Raw genomic sequence first — 14,788 nt, forward strand, 5'->3', positions numbered from 1 at the left:
CCATAGGCAAAGCCTACGACTTAAAGCCAGCCCATGCGACCTTGTTGGCCAGCATCAAGGGCTGCCCAGCAGCACACGTGTGAATGAGATAGCATTAAATGCTATTTTATCCTAGTCGTGAGAAGATAAACAGGAGTAGAAAACCGAGCAGCATATATAAGAGATCTCCAGCCTTTTGCATATCTCATTTCATATTTTCTGCAAGAGTTAAAGTCCAAGGGCTGAGACAGCCAAGAAGGGGCTAAAGGCAAAGTGAAAAGTGTAGATCAAGGGGTCATCTTCAGGCTGAATGCTATCTCAGCCAAGTGAAGGTATCCAAGTCAATTCAGTCCTGGTTATTTACAGCGAACAGTCTGTCAATCTACTCATTTAATAAAGCAAATACACAATACGTGGTGAGGGGGGCTTTCATAGGGTATTCGGGATTCCTGTGTATTTGTCTCTCTGCACTCTTACTTTCTCTACATTGTGCTATATATACTGGAAGTATTTATCAAAGTATGATCCTTTCCTGTAAGCTTCCACATGTTCAAGATAATAAGTTTGAGACAAAGCGCATCTAACATTGATTAACACCAATTGAAATGTTGATTAGGTGCTAATTAATGCTAATCACTTAATGCTACAAGTACACAAATGCTTTGCTACTAACCCAAGACTCACCTCTGATGCGCCTAACTTCGACTCTGCATATCTAGCGTTAGATGTTTGAAAATGACCCTTGTCCATAATTTTGTAGGTCTCAAACAAGTTGGATGGTCAAACTACAATAGGGTTGATGGATTGTTGGGCGACCAGCTCACAATCCCCAAAACACAACTGATTTCCCTTCACGCTTGGGAGCCTCGCCTTGGGATGTTAGAGCAGCTCTTGGGCCCTTGATTGGTGCCTATCCAGCCTCTAAATCAGCCCCTAATCTTGGTGAACCATGTCCATGTAGCATCCGGTCCGAATTCCAACCGTAGGCACAGCTCGTTCTCTTCCAGCTTTTCCTCCTCAGTCAAGACTGGCTCTACTACATCCTTGGGAACATTGGTCACGGTACAATCCCTAAAGTAGGACTCTCCTTGGAAATGAACTCTGAAACTGGGCTCGCATGATCTGGGTTATTAGTGTTGCCAGCAACTCTAGGTCCTCCAACCTTGGGATATCTGGGCAGCTCTGGGGCCTCTTGATTGGTTCCTGTCCGGACTCTAAACCTCCCCTAAGCCAGCTAACCATGTCCGCATGGCATCTCTCTAAGTGATGCACGTGATACATGCTTTTGCTTAGCATAAGCTGCCCATAGAATCCTCTAGCTCTTTCATCTTCTCCTAAAGAGGCTTCTACATGTCTTGCAAAAGCTTTCTTGAATGTGGGCTTCAAATACCACTCTCTATCTACTCTAAATCCTGGAGGATGAAGAACTAACCTTAGACTTCCTTACTTTGTTATCAGGCTTCAGCTGTTAAATAAAAAGTTTAAATAAGCATTGACAAGAGGACTCACATGATCCCTGTTGACTTTAACCACCGATCACGAGCATGAATCACAGAATCGAACATAGACTCACGTATAAGGAAGTACCCCATCCACTCTGATATAATGACATCAACTACCATGCAAAGCATTTGGAATTTTGTCAATGAAATGCAACGCTTTAAGGATAATGAAGACATGATTCCACAAATCAAAGAAAAAAAGTTGGCAAATTTAATACCTTTTTCAGGTAGCTCTATATCTTCAATAGATCCCTCAATTACTTCCACAATGTTCTCAACCCCATTGCCTGCAGCTAGTTGACGAGCATGTTCAGCCATCTTTGTGGCTTCCACAGCATAAACCTTCCTAGCACCTGCTTGGGCAGCCCAAATAGCCAAAATGCCACTGCCTGTTCCAACATCCAAAATAATCTTTCCACGTAAAAGGTACTTCTGGTTAGAGACTCTCTCTCTCTCTCTCTCTCTCTCTCTCTCTCTCTCTCTCTCTCTCATAGGCCGACTTTGGCCTCTCGTAGACGTTAATATATCTTTCTTTCTTTCTTTCTTTCTTTCTCTCTCTCTCTAAGCTATTTTCTACACAAAACATAAAGAGCCACCATAGTGTTAGAGCTCTGTATATTGGTCTCCAAGAACAAGACTGAACTCCATCAACATCCCATGGGAAGGTTCCTTCCAAGAGGGCCCAAAACATAGCTGAAATCCAGATAGAATTGCTCGAGATAGGGAGAACATAAACTAGGGACCCAACATAACCACCAAACCCCTTCTGTATATCTGAACTAGATGAGGGTAAATTCCCCTAATAGAACTTTCCTATTCCTACCTGCCAGCTGTGTAAAAATGGCTCAGCAGTTCTGTGCTGCCCACTTAGCTTCAAATTCTATGTTAAGGGGAACCTTTGCTACTCACTTCATACACCCTGAATCATTATGTGGGCTACAAACGAGATGTTTTTTCCCCTTGGATATCAAGTGTGAAAGGACACTCTATCCATATAACTTTTGTACTTCTATATTATATGGATGTGACACACATGCAAGGGTTGACTTGCATTTTGTGGCTACCACACATTTGGTGTTTTGGCTCTCTCTCTCTCTCTCTCTCTCTCTCTCTCTCTCTCTCATTTCTGTGTGAGCTGCTTCTTCCTGCACCTAACCCTAATATGCAGGAAACATCACTCTGTGTGTGTGTGTGTGTGAGTCCACCACCAACAATTGGTATCAGAGCTGGGCTGCCATTGTCTAGTCTGTCTTCTTTCCATCGCCTGTGGATTTCCATCGCTGCAATCCGTCAAACAGACAGTCCGTCCGGTAGCATCGCAGTCTGTCCAGTAGAGCAACAGGCGCAGTCCGTCCGACGATCAGCTCCGTCGACAGCCGCTGCCGCCCACGTTGGCCCACATCCGCCCAGTCCTGCCTCCAACGCCGGCGGCCTTACTGGGTACAGAAACACCGCCACCTGTCTCCGCTTGCCAGCCAGGCGGCGCTACTACGCATGTCTCCGCCGCCGCGCTATTCCACCTCCCTTTTTGGCAGAGTTAGTGCTGCCAGCTCCACCGCCGCCTCACCCATTGGCTGCACCGCCTCTGCTCACAAGGAGCTCTGGCCCCTCCACATCCAGCGCACATTTCCGTCCGAGCGCACACTTCCGTCCAGCGTAATTCCTGGTCATCTAATAGCCGCCGCTTAGCCTACTGTATCCACGCCACTTAGCTTGCTATACCTGGTCATCTCGGCAGGTACTTTTATTTCAAAAGATTAAACCAAAAAAATATATAAGCAAATTTTGCAGGCATTCTAGTGTAGGTTCAGCAAATTTGGGGGTTTGGCAAATCCCCCCCCCCCCCTTTTTGCATGGAAAATTGCAAGAGGCAGAATTGCATGGAGAGTATTTGGTACAGAATTGCCAAAAATTGAACATGCTGCTTTGGTTGGAATTTGGGGGTTTTCCAAATGAAGTTCAAAATCAGCAAATTAAGCCTCTTCTAGTTGCAGAAATTTGGGGCTTTTGTGAAAATTGGGCAACTGACTGCACATTGAAGCAATTGCAATGCATAAAAATTAGGCCTTTTCAGATTGGAGCATGTAATTGGGGATTACAACGGTGATTTGTCACATATGTATACACATTGAGTGTAATTGGACAATTTGGTGCAGGTTTATACTTGCTTCAGGTTGCAGGCAAAAATTTGTACAAGACATTTGGTTGCCTGGCAGTGCACATTGGTGCTTGGTTTGCTTGCAGGTGTATTTTGTCGACATGGCTCAAAATGCTACAGATGTATTTGGTGTGCTCACCCAAGAGGACAAGTTGGATGGATCAAACTACTCTCTTGAGTTCATGATCCGTAATTTGCTAGTAGCCAAAGGGCTTTGGGGCATCGTGTGTGGTGACGACACACGCCCACTTACCATTCAGCCAGCAACGCCTCAAAGGGGAGGTACTCAAAGAGCTCCTGAGGTAGAACCTGCTCCCACAAAAGAGTAGAAGAGATGGGACTCTAGGGATGCACACGCCATGTCCTTGATATCCCTTTCAGTGAAAAGGACTATTATTCCACACATTCGGTCTTACAAGACATCGAAGCTTGCATGGGTCATACTTGTTGCAGCCAATGGTGCCAAAATATGTATGAAAAATGTGTTGTATGTTCCAAGGATAAAGCAAAATCTGCTCTCCGTCTCAGCCATAAACGAATTTGAAGATGGGAAGTGTTTGGTAAAAGACCCATCAAAGGGTTATGAAATAGTCACTTCGAGAACACGATACAAAGGCTTGTCATAGCTGTCCAGCTTATACAAAGGCTTGTATAAGCTGGACAGCTATGACAAGCATACTTATGATGCAAATACAATGGCTGGCCACACTCCTGCTATGCATGATGCAGAGCTATGGCATGCTCGTTTTGGGCATGTAAAATTTCGGAGTTTGATACTTTTGCAGAAGCATCATATGGTTGATAATATGCCGCCTCTTGAGTCTCCAACAAGACATGTATGTGAGGGATGTATTTTGGGAAAGATGCATCGAAAACCATTCCCCAAGGATGGAGCTGTTAGAGCTGAAAGTAAATTACAACTCATACACAATGATGTATGTGGTCCAATGCGGACACCATCCATAAGGGGGCATCTTTATTTCGTCACATTCATTGATGATTACTCCAGGTTTGCTTGGGTTTACCCCTTGAAAGCAAAAGTAGAGGTGTTTACATGCTTTCGACACTTTGTAGCAATGGCTGAAAATATGTGTGGATGTAAAGTCCAAACACTCCGCTCAGATAGAGGTAAAGAATACATGTCAAATGCATTCAAGGATCATATGCTTCAAAAGGGCATCAAACACTAATGTACTGTGCCTTATACACCACAGCAAAATGGTGTAGCTGAGAGGAAAAACAGATCTCTCATGGAGATGGCAAGATGCATGGTGAAAGCACAAAAGTTGCCTCACAATTTTTGGATGGAAGCTATAATGTGTGCAACTCACGTGTTGAACAGGTATCCAACAAAAGCTTTGAAAACCATAACACCATTTGAGGCTTAGTATAGCCGAAAGCCAAAAGTGGATTATATGCGTACATTTGGGTGTTTGGCATATGCACATGTGCCATAACAACTCCGAACAAAGCTAGATGATAAAGCAATGAAATGCATTTTTATGGGCTACAGCAATGAGAGCAAAGGATACCGTCTTTATAATCCAACAACACACAGGATTTTTGTCAATAGAGATGTGGTATTTGCTGAAAATTCAGTACAACCCATGTACAGCTTGTATAAAAGTCATGATACAGGCATACAGGACATGTTTGATAGGCTATTACCCATTGCAATTAGGGGGGATTCAGATCAGCCAGCCCCACACAAGAAAATCCTCATGTAGAACATGTGGAACAGCCAGCCATTCAGCCCCCTTCTATGGAAGAAGTAGAAGATCTTGTCAGGGAAGAGCAAACAGCCATAGACACAGCCAAGTCGGTGCCAAGATGGTTGCTGAAAACTTTGCAAGAAAGTAAACTTGCAGCTCCACTCACAGGTAGAACAAGGGCTAGTTCCAGTCATGCATTGAATATGCATCATGGGGAGTCTGCATTAGCCATGGGTGGTCTCTTTGATTCAGAAGAGCCTTCTTCTTATGAAGAAGCACATAAGAATGAGCACTGGGTGCAAGCTATGTAAGATGAAATCTCTTCTATCATGAAGAACGATACTTGGGATATTGTGGACTTACCGAAAGGCAAGCATGTCATTGGAACAAAGTGGGTGTACAAAGTCAAAAGGAAGCCTGATGGTACTATTGACAAGTACAAGACTTGTGGCTAAAGGCTACTCTCAGAAAAAGAGAATAGATTATGAGGAGACTTTTGCTCCTACTTCAAGAATGACTACAATTATTAATAAGATCAGTGTTTGCATTGGCTACATATAAAGGATGGAAAGTGCATCAATTGGACATCAAAACTGCATTCTTAAATAGGAATTTACAGGAGGAAGTATATGTAAATCAGCCCGTTGGTTTTGTAGTTCCTGGTGAGGAACATAAAGTATGCAAGTTACAAAAAGCATTGTATGGGTTAACGTAAGCTCCAAGAGCTTGGTATGATAAAATACATGCTCATCTAACCAGCCAAGGTTATGTGAATAGTCCAGCTGAAAGCACATTGTATGTGAATAAAACCGGTGCCGATATTCTCATAGTCATCTTGTATGTAGATGACATGCTCATTACAGGGACTAGCAAAGCACAAATTTCAGATTTCAAAGCTGATTTGAAAGCTGAATTCGATATGTCAGATTTGGGGCCTTTACACTACTATCTCTGCATACAATTTATGCATACAGATGATGGCATTGTTATGTAGCAAACTAAGTACATAAAAAGTTTGCTAAAAAGGTTTCACATGGATGAATGTAAGCCCATTTCTACTCCAGTAGAACTAGGTGTACAGCTTACTATGCATGATATTGGAGAGCCTTTTGAGGCCAGCATTTACAGCAAGGCAGTGGGATGCCTCATTTACTTGTGTAACACGAGGCCTGACATATCTTTTGGGGTGTCTTTGTTAAGCAAATTCAAGCACAACCCAGGCACAAAGTCGAACGCATTTTTCGTTATCTTCAAGGCACCCTAGATCTTGGTTTGTTCTATCCCAGGGGGGGCAGCTTGCAGCTTTATGCATGCAGTGATTCAAATTGGGCTGGTGATTATGATACCAGGCAGTCCACCAGTGGGAATTGTTTTTTTCTTGGCAGTTCATGCATATCTTGGTTGAGCAAAAAGCAACCCACTGTTGCCACATCTACTTGTGAGGCTGAGTACAGGGCAATCTTCACAGCTACAGTAGATTGTGTATGGTTGAGGAGATTATTGGCTGATCTTCATGAGTGTCAGCAGACACCCACCACCATTCTCGCTGATAGCCAGAGTGCTATGGCCATGACACGAAATCCCGTATTTCATGCACGTACCAAGCACATTGAGATTCATTATCACTACGTCAGAGAGAGAGGTTACATGCATGGGAGATCAGTTTATCTTATTGCCCTACAAAGGATAATGTTGCAAATCTATTCACAAAGGCTTTACCTCGAGAGAAGTTTGAAGCTTTCCGCAAAGCTTTGGGCTTACTCCCATGCAGAGAGTGATCTGCTACCTTGTACACGTTCACACTTTCACCACAGGGGGGGATTTGTAGGCATATGCTCACTTATGGTAGTGCTATGTGTGAACAGGGCTTAACCAAGGGCACTTTTTCCCATGTGGTTTTTCCCGTTGCATATCAAGTGTGAAAGGACACTCTATCCATATAACTTTTGTACTTCTATATTATATGGATGTGGCACACATGCAAGGGTTGACTTGCATTTTGTGGCTACCACACATTTGGTGTTTTGGCTCTCTCTCTCTCTCTCTCTCTCTCTCTCTCTCTCTCTCTCTCTCTCTCTCATTTCTGTGTGAGCTTCTTCTTCCTGCACCTAGCCTTAATATGCAAGAAACATCACTGTGTGCGTAAGTGTGTCAGTTCACCACCAACATAAGCTACAAAACTGCGGCTGAGAGGCACCATTGATGCAGGAAGGGACCAGAGTGTTTCTTTCCAATAGAGGAATACCCTTCATGTTCTGATATCTATGACCATGCCTGATGTGAAAGGGTATGTCTTCCTTCAAAAGAAAAAGCAGTACTCTTGATGCATCGAGAGTGTTGCTTTCCAAGAGGAGAAAAACATACCCCTGATGTCATGTGCCATGTGCAATTGTGTAATCTCTAGAGGTTGGCATGCATTGAACACACCCCTACTATGAATGATGCAGAACTGTTTAAGGTGTTGGACCGACTGAAACACTTGTCTTAAAGCAGTACTCTTGATGCATCGAGAGTGTTGCTTTCCAAGAGGAGAAAAACATACCCCAGATGTCATGTGCCATGTGCAATCGTGTAATGTCTAGTAGGTTGGCATGCATTGAACACAACCCTACTATGAATGATCCACAACTGTTTAAGGTGTTGGACCGACTGAAACACCCGTCTTATGCTTTGAGGTATCAAAAGCGTGCATTAGCACACCCTTGTTATGTATGGCCATGTAAATTCTAATGTGCTAGCATGCACAAGCAAACCTTGATAGTACATTATCGCATGTGTTGCATTAAAACACCCTGATAATGTATGCTCTTGTACAGTCTGATGTGTTAACATGCATTAAAATGCCCTTGTTATGTATGATGTTTGCAGGATAAGTGTTGACATGCATTAACACACCCTTGTCTGTGTGATCATGTACTGGTTTGTGTCTTCACATGCATTAGCACTCCCTTGTTATGCATGTATGAATAACCTTGTGCTGTTTGATGTGTTACAAGCAGAACACCCATATGTTGTATCGAAGTTATGTGTTGTATACAATTAATGTTAGAAGTCATCTCCTGTCTTTATCAGACACCAGGGCCTCTGTTGTGGGTGTGCCCGCCCTTTGTAGGTATTTTATCATTTTTCCTCACTCCCCGTATTTTTTCCCCATTTTTTCCCTATTTTTCTAGGGTATGGGAGGCAGTATTGGATCTCTCGGCTGTACCCCAGATTCTCTCTGCTTGCTGGCCGACTGGTCACAGGCAATCCCAGATTCTCTCTGCTTGCTGACCGACTGCACACGTGTGAGGGCCGACCCTGAGAAGCAGGCCAACTGGTGATATTCACTGGTCATGGGCATTTTTTGTCCTGTCGGCTGTCCCTACTGCAGGCCGACTGCATATATGGGGCCATGTAAAATGACCCCATGGCTCCCCACTCATTGTATCATCTTTTCATTGCGGGATCTTGTGTATAGAGAAGAGTTACACGCCTATCTCTCTCCTTCTCTTGTGCTCTCTATTTTCTACACTCTACTTGCTCTTGTGGTCTCAAATTTTGTTATCATCTCCGCTGCGTATTTTGACATGGTATCAGAGCCCTAGGCTCTTGAAAGATCTTGGGAGTTTTCTGAGCAAGAGGGGGATTGTTACGTTGCTGATGTTAGAAGTCATCTCCTGTCTTTATTAGACACCAGGGCCTCTGTTGTGGGTGTGCCCGCCCTTTGTAGGTGTTTTATCATTTTTCCTCACTCCCCGTATTTTTTCCCCATTTTTCCCTATTTTTCCAGTGTGTGGGAGGCAATGTAGGACCTATCGGCTGTACCAGATGCTGGCCAACTGGTCAAAGGCAATCCCAGTTGCTCTCTGCTGCTAGGCCATATAAAATGGCCCCATAGCCCCCCACCTATTGTATCTTGTTTTCATTGCGGGATCTTGTGTATAGAGAAGAGTTACACGCCTATCTCTCTCCTTCTCTTGTGATGTCTATTTTCTGCACTCTACTTGCTCTTGTGATCTCAGATTTTGTTATCATCTCCGCTGCGTATTTTGACATGGTATCAGAGCCCTAGGCTCTTGAAAGATCTTGGGAGTTTTCTGATCAAGAGGGGGATTGTTACATTCCTGATTGGTGGACTGTTAGGGACTGTTCGGGAAGAGAAGTAGCAAGAGGAAGGCGGGCTAAGTTGCTGGATAGCCACTTGTAGGTTTAAAGTTTTTTTTCCCCACCCACCCACCCTTTTCAGTTACATCCCCGCGATGGCAGATTTGTTAGAGATGGTTGAGAAGCATGTAAAGATCCCAACTCTCCCCACGTTCCCTGTGGACCGTCAGTTGGACGGGAACAATTACGACATCTGGAAGGTGATGATGGAGTCTGTGCTGGAGTCATATGACCTTGCTGATTTCATTGTTATCGAGGTTCCACGGCCGAAAGCAGAGGAAGGGGCAATGAAGAAGGACCGCGAGGCACAGGCACAGATGTGGGATCGTGTCAACGCCAGGGTCCGATCATTATTTATCTTCCTCAACTGCACACCACAAGTAATCAATCACGTAAAGCATATGACGCTGGCCAGAGGCATATGGCAGCACTTGGCTTCTCTTTATAACAATGAAGAGGATTTCCTTGGAAGTACAGATGCGGGTTATGAACCCTGCAAAGTCGTCGACGATGCGGGAGCACATTAACAAGCAGCAGGCCCTTCAGCAGGAAGTCCTCCAGGCTGGGAAGGAGATATCATCAAAAGATATGGCCCTTACTTTGCTGTCCCACTTGCCTGCTCAGTATTCCGCTTTCTACTCCTCTTTGATTACTAGTGGCGGGCTCAGCACCATTACCTGGGAGAAGCTGGTGCCCATGGTTCTAGACCAGGAGGAACGTTTCACGAACCCTCCTCACAGCGGAGGTTCGGAGGCCTTAATTGGCCAACGGCCGAAAGGCCAGACAAGGGCAAAGGGAAGGCTTCACCGCAAAAGTCTTCCGAGAAGAAGCCAGAAACTGAAGGCCAAGCGGTCCTGCAATGATTGTGGCAAGAAAGGCCACTACTGGAGGAAGTGACCTAAGCGGACTGGGAAGAGTGCTGATTCTTCAGCCTCAGCTGCAAAGACTCCTGCATTTGTGCAGTTAGAGATGATGGACTCCGATGCTTCATCGTATTCAAACGAGGAGGCAGTTGGCTTCATCGCAAAGGATACCCGAGAATGGATTCTTGACAGTGGTGCTTCCAGGCACATGACTCCGTCCCGTGACTTCTTTCTCGATCTGAAACGGCAGTCACGTCACATTTTCATTGGCGACAACTCCACCATTCTGATTCACAGTGAGGGCCGGATGGAGATTATTCCCGACGGCAAGGGGGGCAAGCATGCCTCCCATGTTCTTTACGTCCCTGCTCTTGGTTTTCATCTTCTGTCCGTGCATGAAGTATGCAAGACTGGCTTTCGGGTGGAATTTGAGGAGCATTCACTTGCTCTACGGGACCGTGAGACTGGCCAAGTTGTTTGGGAAGGCGGTGTGGAGAATGGTATCTACAAGCTCTCTGCACTCTCCTCATTGACAGGTTCTCGGGTCGGAGATCTGTGGCACTTTCGTTTTGGCCGCTTAAATGTGGATGCACTGCGGCGAGCTTTCCGGGACCAGATGGTGCTTGGCTTGCCAGATGTTGGCAGCAGGCAAGGACGTTGCAGTTCTTGCATACATGGTAAGCAGCACAGGGAATCCTTTCCGAAGCAAGCTTCCAGGCGGGCTTCAAAACCATTGGAGTTGATTCACACTGACTTGTGTGGACCTCAGCAGACACCATCACTGGGAGGATCTCTCTATTTTATGCTGCTGCTTGATGACTGTACGAGATTCACGTGGGTCTACTTTCTTTCACAGAAGGACCAAGCTTTTGCACGGTTCAAGGATTGGCACGTGATGGTGGAAAGAGAGTCTGGATTGCAGGTAAAGACTATCACGGCTGACAAAGGGGGTGAATTCTCCTCAAATGTATTTCTCGAATTTTGTGCAGATCATGGCATCAAGAGGGAACTGGCCAATACAGGATCGCCTTCAGAGAATGGCGTTGTAGAACGCAAAAACAGGACTGTGGTGGAGATGGCGAGGACCATGCTGGAGCATCGTGATCTTCCTCGTCCACTTTGGGGAGATGCTGTGGCAACGGCTGTCCATACCCTCAACCGGTCTCCAACGACTTCAGTGCCTAATATGACTCCGTTTGAGGCATACTTTGGCAAGAAACCTGATGTCTCGCACTTCCGTGCTTTTGGGAGTGATGCGTATGTACATATTCCAAAGAAACAGAGAGGGAAGCTTGACTCCAAATCCCGCAAGCTTATATTTGTGGGGTATAATTCTCTTTCCAAGGGATACAGATTGTATGATCCAGATATGAATGAGATTGTTGTCAGCCGGGATGTGGTTTTTGATGAGCATGTTCCAGTATCCACTGTCGAGGAGCCGCCACTTCTTGGAGATCCAGAAGAGTCTCATGATAATTCCCAAACCATTGTTAGTTGATCAACCCCAGCTCGTACAGGAGGTTGAGCCCGTAGCTGGAGTAGAGCCCCCGCAACGGCAAGAGGCTCCACGATCTGTTCGAGTACCCAAGTGGTTGTTGGACACCCTTCGGGAGTCGGGTGTCACGGAGTTACCCTCCGAGTGGACAACAGAGGACGGCCCTCGAAGATCACACAGAGTCCGCGACAAAAGCAATACAGTGGAGCTTCTTCAGGTAAACTATGCTCTGATGTCTCGTATTAAGGAAGCCCTTTCACAGGATACTTGGAGGAAAGCCATGCAGGTGGAACTTGATGCCATCGAGAAGAACAAAACATGGGAGTTGGTACCGAGGCTGTCGAAACGGTCACTCATTGGTGTCAAATGGGTCTTTAAGACCAAATATGCGTCAGATGGTTCGGTGGACAAACACAAAGCCAGACTTGTGGCTAAAGGTTATGCTCAGCGGCCAGGCATCGACTACGAGAATACCTTTGCACCAACAACACGGATGACCACGATTCGGACCGTTCTTGCCCTTGCTTCTTCAGAGAGGTGGCCAGTGTATCAAATGGATGTAAAATCTGCCTTCCTTAATGGTGACCTGCAAGAGGAGATGTATGTTGAGCAGCCTCCAAGCTTTGTTGTTCCAAGATCAGAAAGGATGGTTTACAGGTTACGTAAGGCCTTGTATGGTCTTAAGCAAGCTCCCAGGGCTTGGAATCAGAAGATTGATTCCTTCTTTGTTCGGACTGGTTTTCAGAGATCGGTTGCAGATCCCAACTTGTATCTCTTTCGAGAACACGGCATGGTTACGATTATCATCCTTTATGTGGATGATCTCATTCTCACCGGCGGTCATGTGGAGCACATTGGCGTGACGAAGGCTGCCTTGTCAAAGGAGTTTGAGTGTTACTCCACTTCTTTTTGGGATTGGAGATCTGGCAGACCCAAATGGGGGTTTTTTGTCTCTCAGCAGCAGTATATTCATGAGTTGCTTGAGACCTTTGGGATGGAGAACTGCAAGCCTATTACTTCGTCGATGGACCCAAACACAAAGTTAACTGTTAATGATCCTTGTGAGCCAGTTGATGCCTCACAATATCGGAAGTTGGTTGGTTCATTGATCTAGTTGCTCAACACCAGATTGGACTTGAGCTTCTCCGTGGGGCTGTTGAGCTCTTTTATGCAGACGCCATTGAAGTCTCATTGGGACGCAGGATTGCGGATCTTGCAGTATATGTAGAGTACGAAAAAGCTAGGACTCTTTTACACAGGATGGGATGGAGTCAGACTCCAAGGTTGGAGTGACTCAAATTGGGGAGGAGATCAGGACACGAGGAGGTTCACTTCAGGTTACAGTTTTACCCTCGTCTCAGGAGTAGTTTCTTGGAGCAGTAAGAGGCAGCCAACTATTGCCCTATCTTCGACAAAGGCAGAGTACCAGGCTGCTTGTGATGCTGCTTGCGAGGTTGTGTGGCTGTGGAGGCTGCTAGGTGAGATTGGGTTTCCACAGAAGGAACCCACAGTCATCCAGTGTGATAACCAGAGTTGTATAGCTATTGCTCGGAACCCGGTCTTCCATGCCCGGACCAAGCACATAGAGATACAGTATCACTTTGTATGTGAGAAAATCTTGGCTGGTGACATCTTGCTACTTTATTGTTGGACGGAGGACAATGCGGCGGACCTCTTCACGAAGTCTCTACCTCAGGCTAGGCTCAGGCGGCACTCCAGCTCCCTAGGGTTGATTTCACAGCCAGGAGCTGAGAGGGGGTGTTAGAAGTCATCTCCTGTCTTTATCAAACACCAGGGCCTCTGTTGTGGGTGTGCCCGCCCTTTGTAGGTGTTTTATCATTTTTCCTCACTCCCCGTATTTTTTCCCCATTTTTCCCTACTTTTCCAGGGTATGGGAGGCAGTATTGGACCTGTCGGCTGTACCAAATGCTGGCTGATTGGTCACAGGAGGTAGTCCCAGAATCTCTCTCCTGCTGGCAGACTCCACACGTGTGAGGGCCGACCCTGAGAAGCAAGCCGAATATTCACTGGTCGTGGGCATTTTTTGTCCTGTCGGCTGTCCCTACTGCAGGCCGACTGCATATATGGGGCCATATAAAATGGCCCCATGGCTCCCCACTCATTGTATCATCTTTTCATTGCGGGATCTTGTGTATAGAGAAGAGTTACACGCCTATCTCTCTCCTTCTCTTGTGCTGTCTATTTTCTGCACTCTACTTGCTCTTGTAGTCACAGATTTTGTTATCATCTCCGCTGCGTATTTTGACAATTAAACACACCCATTTCATGTGTGGCAACCAACACACCGATGTAATGTGTGCACGATACACCCTTGTCATATGTGATGTACTGTTTCATGTGTCCTTGATAGGATCAATAGTGATCACAGAAGTGTGGAAAGGCTCCTAGAAATGCTTAACAAAGGGAGAAGCGCACGGGCATACCTTGTCTTTGAAGTGCTTGGAATTTTTGAAGATGGCATTGTGGTAAGCGTTCATGCGGACGCGATCAGAAAGCATCTCCTTCTGGTGGTAAAGGAAGGCGTAAGTGCAGAAGTAGTTGGCGTAGTCTGCTGCTTTGTCAACAGCAGGAGACGCCATGGAAACACCACCATCGACGAAGAGGCCAAGCCCGTTCATAGCCATGCTGCTTGTTTGCTCTTTGATTGAAAGAGACGCATCTACTTCACTTCAGTGAGGCTCACTTTACCAGACCTAAAACCTCTTTTACCAAAATGTATTCGTTCATTACATCATCCTTTTTTTTTAATCAATAATATATTTATATTAACTATTCAAAATCCGTCTTACATTACCCCCAAGAACCCAAGCATCAAACTCAGTCATAAATCACCCCCACAAACACAATTATCTACTCCTTTTTTATCTCATTCAAGATTTTACAAAGAAATTCCCATCCTTCATCTTCACATA

General features: G+C 45.5%; 1 protein-coding gene across 2 annotated transcripts in view; it reads right to left on the bottom strand.

The window, feature by feature from the left end:
* Window positions 1-14,585, bottom strand: part of LOC147606981 (protein arginine N-methyltransferase PRMT10-like) — a 30,462-nt gene extending 15,877 nt beyond the window's left edge. Inside the window, exons 1-3 of one of the 2 annotated variants that reach the window (XM_086790969.1) lie at window positions 14,300-14,585; window positions 1,700-1,892; window positions 1,489-1,576 (exon numbers count right to left, since the gene is read on the bottom strand). In XM_086790969.1, coding sequence (XP_086647095.1) covers window positions 1,489-1,576; window positions 1,700-1,892; window positions 14,300-14,500 — 482 coding nt within the window. In that variant the 5' untranslated portion in view covers window positions 14,501-14,585. Of the gene's footprint in view, window positions 1-1,488; window positions 1,595-1,699; window positions 1,893-14,299 lie in introns of both variants that reach the window. The other variant, XM_086790968.1, reaches the window with a different exon arrangement.
* Window positions 14,586-14,788: the final 203 nt, after the last annotated feature.

This window comes from Cibotium barometz, chromosome 56 (assembly GCF_041138505.1).
Source record: "Cibotium barometz isolate CiBa-2024 chromosome 56, ASM4113850v1, whole genome shotgun sequence".
In the NCBI taxonomy this organism is placed as follows: Eukaryota; Viridiplantae; Streptophyta; class Polypodiopsida; order Cyatheales; family Cibotiaceae; genus Cibotium; species Cibotium barometz.